The sequence below is a fragment of the Rosa rugosa genome, chromosome 3 (genome assembly GCF_958449725.1).
Source record: "Rosa rugosa chromosome 3, drRosRugo1.1, whole genome shotgun sequence".
NCBI classification, from domain to species: domain Eukaryota; kingdom Viridiplantae; phylum Streptophyta; class Magnoliopsida; order Rosales; family Rosaceae; genus Rosa; species Rosa rugosa.
In genome coordinates, this window is record NC_084822.1 from 45973575 (window position 1) to 45981335 (window position 7761).

At 34.7% G+C, this 7761-nt stretch overlaps 2 protein-coding genes across 2 annotated transcripts; one reads left to right on the plus strand and one right to left on the minus strand.

Moving 5' to 3' along the window:
• Positions 1 to 416: 416 nt before the first annotated feature.
• On the minus strand, positions 417 to 1993 carry LOC133740806 (uncharacterized). Its single transcript, XM_062168747.1, has 3 exons — positions 1664 to 1993; positions 1080 to 1183; positions 417 to 935 (listed from the first exon to the last, which is right to left on the minus strand). The coding sequence occupies exons 1-3, from the start codon at positions 1818 to 1820 to the stop codon at positions 639 to 641; spliced, it is 558 nt and encodes a 185-aa protein (XP_062024731.1). The 5' UTR covers positions 1821 to 1993; the 3' UTR covers positions 417 to 638.
• A 4806-nt stretch (positions 1994 to 6799) lies between these two features.
• On the plus strand, positions 6800 to 7741 carry LOC133737818 (uncharacterized). The gene has a single exon (XM_062165306.1). It carries the CDS (start codon positions 6800 to 6802, stop codon positions 7739 to 7741), a length of 942 nt encoding a protein of 313 aa, XP_062021290.1.
• Positions 7742 to 7761: the final 20 nt, after the last annotated feature.

The window sequence follows — 7761 nt, forward strand, 5'->3', positions numbered from 1 at the left end:
AAGCCAAGGTGTAATCAGAAGTACTACACATTGCTACAACCACAAAACGGCAAGGATTCAAAATGGGATCATCGTCCATTTCTACCTTTGGAAACCGACCCCCTGGTCCTGCAGTATTCGTCTTGATCTACCCATACAAAATGCCTGAATATCAAAAGAGGGAGAATGGGTGCCACTTCTTTTTTGAAAGGTTTCACCAGAGTTACATTCAGATGATGGCAATCACTGTATACTAGATCTACTGTGGTCAACCAACCACTGTTATAAGGCAATAACTCAATATCTGTGCAGAGTTTTCTTTCGGAAACGCTGCACAATCTTCGGCTTTCATCAGATTCAGCACTAGGACTCAACTGCAGTGGAAGTATCTTATCATTATGCTAGTGCCAATTTAATTCATTATAAAGAGAGCTGAATGAAATAAAAGTGCACGTTTCAATTTATTACAAGAGCAAATAAGAACTACAAGAAGACTACAGATTTGCCACATTAATAGTACCAAAATTGTTTTGCATTGCTTGGGGAACTGAAACTGCCCTTATCAAGCTAAGTTGATTTCAGAATTCAAGCAGCAATAGAATAGTATACTTGTACATAACTACTTGTACATAACTCAAACAGTCTGATCCATTCGCAAACTATGATTTATTCATGGAGCCTTGAATAGTCTCCAAAAGATGTTGAATTCTGTACTTCATAACAGGCTGACCTTTATGCGTTTTCTTCATCATCTTCTCCCTAATAGCCTTCCTCCGAGCTTCAGACTTCTCTCTTTCTTCCTTTCTGGCCTGAAATTTAGCCTCCTTCTCCATTCTTGCCTTCTCTATCTCTTCATGTTTCTTCTCATATATTTCTATTAAATTACGTGATTCTCTATCTTTTCTCTTCTTGTTATTCTTACTCATCTTGCAACCATCTTCAGTTTCATTTTCTTCCTGCACCAGCCACCAAGTATGTATATAAAATATAAGTAAAATTTTCCAATAGTTTTGCTAACATCTTATTATCTGTCAAACTGTTTCCAAAGAAAATTCAACAAAACAAACATGGAAAAACACATTCCGAATTTGGTATCAAACCTCGAGTGGTATTATAGCTGATGGAACATCGGTCGGCTGTTGCTTTACCAACTTCTTATACTTCTTCACGTGCTTGGCATTATCGTAGAACTCCCTTTTTTTCTCTGAAAGAAAACAGAATGCAAACCTTTTAAGATTAAGGGCAAAACAGAAGAGGGAATTAATTCCCCTGTCCACTTTTACGACAAGAGAATTCCAGTATCCAATTTGATTAGATTGTGCAATCAACTCCAATGCACTATTGGCCATTAGAATGTACATTTCTTCACTTTTTAAGCTGATGGCAGCTATCCAAATACTCTGTTTCCAACTTCACAGAAGCATAAAATGTTTAATCATTCCAAGTTTCTATTCCTATTGCATTGAGGCTCAAATTATATGCTCATTCTATTCCTACACTTGCTTTCAAAGCAACCAAAACTTTAGCATTTATCTTCTTCAAGTCTCACTAGGACATATAAATCATAACTACAAAATACACACACACAGAAACAGAGGAAATAAGAAACAAAAACCCAACAAGTAAAGATTCAAACTTTGAGAAAATATGATTGAAATTTGATGAAAGGAGAGAGCTTTCATACTTATGATGGCTGGGTTGTAGTAGCTGTTCGTTGAATTCTCGAGAGAACGGCCTTGCCCACCAAATCTCCTCGGGTTCTTCTTCTTATTGTACACCGATTTCGAGCCGTCGGATTTCTCTCTGTTGATTGCAGCGTATTTTGGGTTTCGATTCTTCATTTTCGAGAGGAATTGAGAAAAATTGAGGAATTTGGGGGATTTAGGAAGAAAGGGGACGAATTGGAAACCCTAATTGCAGCGGGTGTTCCAGTGCGAGGCGGTGTAATGAAAAACAGCCGTGTCTTGTAGTTGCTTCTTTCGCGTCTTTTTAGCTCAAATGGGTCTGGGTTGGGTTGATCGTTTTTGTCAATGGATTATAGTATCAAAGCCCAAGATTTGATCCAAGAGATTTATTCTCATTTGAGATCTTTCATGGACATCTTTTCTTTTTGTTGTAAATATTATTATCTATATGGCTGTGCACGTAAATACTCATTAGTTGTGTACTTTGATGTAAACCCTACCTCTATATAAAGGAGGCTAATGAGACTGAATGAGAATACTTTTACTTCCTCCCAACTATTCTCTCTTTATCTTTTCTCTACTTTATAACACGTTATCAGCACGCTTTGCTCTATTTTGTTTTTATTTAACTCTATGATGATCCATGGGGTTAATGGTGCAATTCTATTGCTTTGACCAATAACTTTGATCTATGAGTTTTATCTTGTATATTGATTTTATTTATCGCAAACTCGTTTGATCAAACCTTCGGATTATCAATAACGATAGCTCAGTGCATGATACATATGATTTGTTTTATTGGGTTTATCATCTACATGTTCTTCTTTATCTAGTATATGAGTATACCCGTAGATCTTATATATATGTGTGTCTATCGAATTGCTTGGATATACATGATACCATGATGACCCGTTAGCGTTCATGTTCAATGAAACGTCCTTGATTACTGAGGTTCCGCCATACCTCATTAGGTTTTCATAATTACCTATGTTTCCTTTACATACCATCACTAGCTATTAATCATGGGCATCAATGGCTACTGTTTCTTATACTTAATTATGCCCATTACAATTGTTTTTTTTTATTTGCTAATATTATTGTTGGTATGCAGACTATATATATAAAGCTTTCGATTGAGAAAGCTTTAACGAATGTTTTGTATCTTTATAATTTTACAATATTCGATTTTGTCCATGATTAAAAACTGATCTCTAACTCTTGCTTTCATGGGTTTTATGCCTTCAAATTTAATATCAGATTAATTGTTCATGTGCTGATGTGAATCTGTGTTTTTAGAGCATGTCACAGATGTTGAGTATGTAATAACCCGAAACTTAGTATCACTGTAGAGCACTCTAAGATACCTTAAACTTAGAAGTAATCCAAGTATCTTCTAAGCACTTTTTTTTTAGAAACCAATGATACCACATGCTATACTTACAAGTTATATAGGTAAATTTTTAGAGTTCTAGTAAACTTTCTAAAATACGTTAGTTCGTATTACTTGTGTACACTCGATATTTGTTTTCAAACCCAAGACTATTATCTATGTTATTTTTGTGATGCATGTTATTTTAGTACTAATTATTGCTATTTTTTTTACCTTAAGAAAGCACTAAAGTTCTTTACTTATTAATTGGGTAAATGTGCATATGGATATGTGTGTACATACATACATACATATATATATATATATATATATATATACATATATATATATAGCAAGCTGATTTATGCTTTCTTTCTTTTATTATCTTTTTAATTTTATTTTTCTCATTTATCCTAATTAGACACTCACCTTAGTGGATTAGCCATTCACCTTACAATAATTAGTCACTTACTTATTTTATGCTTATTTCTAGCCTATATAAACACATGATCTCTATCATATTTTCCTACAAGCTTAACAATCAAGTGCAAAACTGATTTGAAGCCTCCTTAGTTGAAGAGAAAACTCAAGATTCTCACACAAATCCTTCACTCTTTTTCTCTTAAGAAATTCCCTTTTTGTCAAAGAAGTCCAAGCTTGATTTCAAGACCAAAATCTTCACCTCACCTTCTGAGTTCCTTAAGTAAGTACATGATTACATTCCTATATTCTTTTGTCTTTAAGATTTATCAAATTGCATAATCAATGATAAAATGGAAAAGGATCTGCTTTGCTGCAAACCCGTATTTTCGTATATAACAAATTCTGTTTTGTCAAAAATAATTACAGTATTAAATTCCTCATCAAAAGTTCTTCAATTTAGGCTTTTGAATCACTCAAAAAGGTTAAGAAATGAAGAAGTTATGGCTAATCAAAGTTTTCAACTTTTAAACTCGCTGGAAATCTCATACAGCCATCACAACTTCAAAAATTCATATCTCCCTCATTTCTTATCCGTTTTCTACAAACTTTATATCAATTTGAAGCTTAGGACCTCTACTTGTGATCTGGAAAGTTTGAGAATTAATGGTAAAATACACCGTACGTAAAGACTTAAACATCAAAGGTCAGTATCAAAAATATCGGTTTCTGTACTGTTATGGTTCTTCACCCTTTCTGGACTATATCCCTCTGATCTGGACTACATGACTTATTCCATTGAATTCCTTGTGAAAAATCCTTTGAAATGGTGTACTCATTTGACTAATTCGGACTTGTGATGGACAATATAACACATTTTGAAGTTTGATGACTCTAATCGGAGAATCATGAACATGGTTGATGAACTTCAATGGATTTGGACATAAGAACTGAAATACTAACTATAATATAATTTTGTTAAATTGTGTATACTTATTTAATGCTTGCACTTTATTATTTTACTTTATTTCAGTTATTTACAAGCTTATTAATTGTGTATAGTTACTCATTTAATGTTTGTGCTTTATTATTTTACTTGATTTCAATTATGTATAAGCTTATTTATTTTATTATATATGTTGCTTGCAAGTGAATTTACTTATTTGTGTTATACAATTATGTTACATATGTTTTCATATGAGATTATTGCTAAATATATGTATCTATATGTGTGCGTACATATACATATATATTACGATATATAATTCATAAAGATTGTATTTTGTGAATTTGATTATGTTTGAGAAGTACAATTGTGAAGCCGGGTGATTAGTACTACCCCGTGCTTAAGTGAATTACTGGTAAACGTGTTTTGGTGTTATGTGGAAGTTAGCTTTGGGCCCTAGTCCCTACAGATAGTGCACTATTATACTCTTAGGAAGGGTGCTTACTTTGAGTATACATGCCTTGGTTGTGTCCTTGGTATGCTGCGGCTTACCCGTACTTTGGGAATAGTACGTCGGTCCCTAGTACGTGGATTTATGATTTGATACCAATCAACCTGGTTTTCCCGTGTTTTGGGTATAGTACGTCGGACCCTAACACGTGGATTTGTGTTTTGTTACCAGTTAATCCGAAAATTCACTAAGAAGAGAAGTGTACTTATATTATTTTGATCAAATATCTGTCTGCGATATATTTTATCAATATGTTATGATGCTAAGTGAAAAGAGAATCAAGCATGTATTGCTTAAAGTTTATTTCACATATTAATGCTGCAATATTTGTTGGTTCAATAAGGAGATGTGATTAAGTGATTTATTACCAGTCTCATAAACCATTCACACGAATGAATATATTTGTATATATGTGTGTGTGTATTGTGTGTATACATATACATATTTAAGAATTCGTATTAACTTATAAATGGTTCTTGGTACATTTTAACTTGGTTGTCCAAGTTTGATTTCTTATAAGACACATTAATATAAGAATGTAAGTTGTGTACTTACTGGGCTTGTGTTGCTCATGATGCTACACCTTCTTGTTTTCAGGTAACGAGTAGACGCTTGGGGAAAGTGGGGTGATTCTCTAAATAAATGAATGTTTTATTTTCTACTACTATTTCAAGAGAAATAATGTAATATATTTTTGTTCAACTTCAGTATTGTAAAAATAATAATTTCAATTCCTAATAAAAGCACTATTCAGACTTATTTACAAATTCTCTTACTTTAATTTATTCTTTGAGGAAGTTTTGTTTGAAACAACCCACATCACGAATTCGGGTACCATATTTCAATATAATATTGGTCTCGGGTTTGGGGTGTGACAGATTGGTATCAGAGCTTTCGTTCTCTTAAGTTTTGCCAACCAAAAAAAAAAAAAAAAATTAACTTAGTTTTGGAAAACTTAACAAGAACGGGGAGGGTTATATTTATGTGTATCGTTCAGCACGTAAAAGTTGTGTATAAATTCTTATTTATATATAGTTTGTTGCATCTTGAAGTTTTGTGTTTGAATCATATTAATATCATTAATGTTTTAGTTTGAATTTTGTTACTTATGTATCTATTTATCAATGATCACTTAACAGTATGGATTATCGATACGTAGAAGCTTTGCGAAGTGATGTCCAATATGGGAATGAGTATTCGGAACTACATGCCAAGGCTAGGCAACTAGCATATAACATGTGTATTGACATCTCCCAAAACAACCCTGGCATCAACCTTGATGATAAGTACTACATGGCAACTTTGTATGTTAATGAAGGAATTAATCTATACATGGAAGCTAGATGGATTTTAAGTAATCCCGAAAACACGATGATTCTACATGATGAGGCCATTGCAAATGGGATGCTTAGGATGAAAGATTGGGGACCACCCAATTACCAACAAATAGCTCAATCTGAAGAGTCAGTAGAATCTCCTAGTGTTAAACATGTCAAAGATGTTGCTGCACCATCATCTTCTCATGTTCATACACATATTAGATCAAAGCATACATGAGTGTTCGCCCCCATGTGTCTATTCCTTTTGGTTTTATGCCTACTCCTGGTTTAAATGACGGAATGGAGGAAACAGATACCTCTAGTCCTAATGTGGTTCTGGAGAAGGGTAGTTCTTAAAATAAGGGGAGACCCTAGAAATTTGTTGTTTGTATTTTCATTTCATGAAAAGATCGTTGTGTTTCAATAATGCTTGTAGTCAAGTTGATGTTAGAAAATAGCTCTTAGAAGCCTTTTCTGACCTATGTGTAATATGTTTAATATAAAATATTTGATTTAAGAATATTTTGGTTTAGAGTATAACCATGTAGATCATTTTCTTTAAATAGGACCATGGCCGATAGAAGAAATCCACCTGTCGACGCAGATGATTTCGTCGAAGCCTTCGCAAGAAGGATGGAGGCAAATCAAGTCGGTGGGAGGCTAGGACGACTAGTAACACACATAAGGAGTCTAGGAGCAACGAAATTTACTGGAGGGAAACCTCACGAGGCTGAAGAATGGATTTACAATCTGGAAATCCACTTTGAAATGATGGACTGTACCCAAGTAGAGCTACGAAGAGTGGCTACTTGTCTTTTAGAAGGAGATGCTCGTTTCTGGTGGGACACAGTCAAACGTGTCACACTCCCTGCAACAATGGAACTCATGGAATGGGCTGTCTTCAAAGAGAAATTTCTGGAAAAATATTTTCCACAAGTTGAGAAAGACAAGAAAGAATTAGAGTTTATTCAACTTACCCAAGGAAAGATGACTGTGATTGAGTATGAGACCAAATTCACTAAACTTTCTCGTTTTGCTCCACACATGGTAGATACCGATGACAAAAAGGCAAGACGATTCATTGGAGGACTGAACTCCAATATTCGAAGAATGGTCACTCAGCGTGGAATCACGTACGAGGAAGCTGTGGACAAAGCCCTAACTCAAGAGGAAGAAAATCAAAAATACCGCATGGAGAAGGAGCGAGAGAATGGCTTCCGAGGAAAGAGAAGTCATCCAATGTCTAACCAGAAAAGCGGACAACCATGGAATCAGCAAACAAGGAGAGACGCATTTCAAAAGCCGACAACATTAACTCAACAAGGAAAGGAGGTAGCAAGAGGCCCAATTCGGTGTTTCAACTGTGGAGAAACGGGGCACATGTCTAATGCTTGTCCAAAGCCACGTCGCATTCTAGGATCTTGTTTCAATTGTGGAAGGTGGGACATTTCTCAAATCAGTGCGATGCACCAAGGCAAAAAAATAACCCACCACCTCGTCCTGTCCAGCTAAATGCCATAGCTCGTGAGAAC

What these genes read in the sequence shown, in the direction of transcription:
- LOC133740806 (XM_062168747.1), bottom strand. Translation starts at nt 1,820, where the DNA reads ATGAAGAATCGAAACCCAAAATACGCTGCAATCAACAGAGAGAAATCC. An exon ending in CTACAACCCAGCCATCATAA is followed by an intron (nt 1,184 to 1,663) that starts GTATGAAAGCTC and finishes GTTTTCTTTCAG; the next exon opens with AGAAAAAAAGGGAGTTCTAC. An exon ending in CAGCTATAATACCACTCGAG is followed by an intron (nt 936 to 1,079) that starts GTTTGATACCAA and finishes TGGCTGGTGCAG; the next exon opens with GAAGAAAATGAAACTGAAGA.
- LOC133737818 (XM_062165306.1), top strand. Translation starts at nt 6,800, where the DNA reads ATGGCCGATAGAAGAAATCCACCTGTCGACGCAGATGATTTCGTCGAA.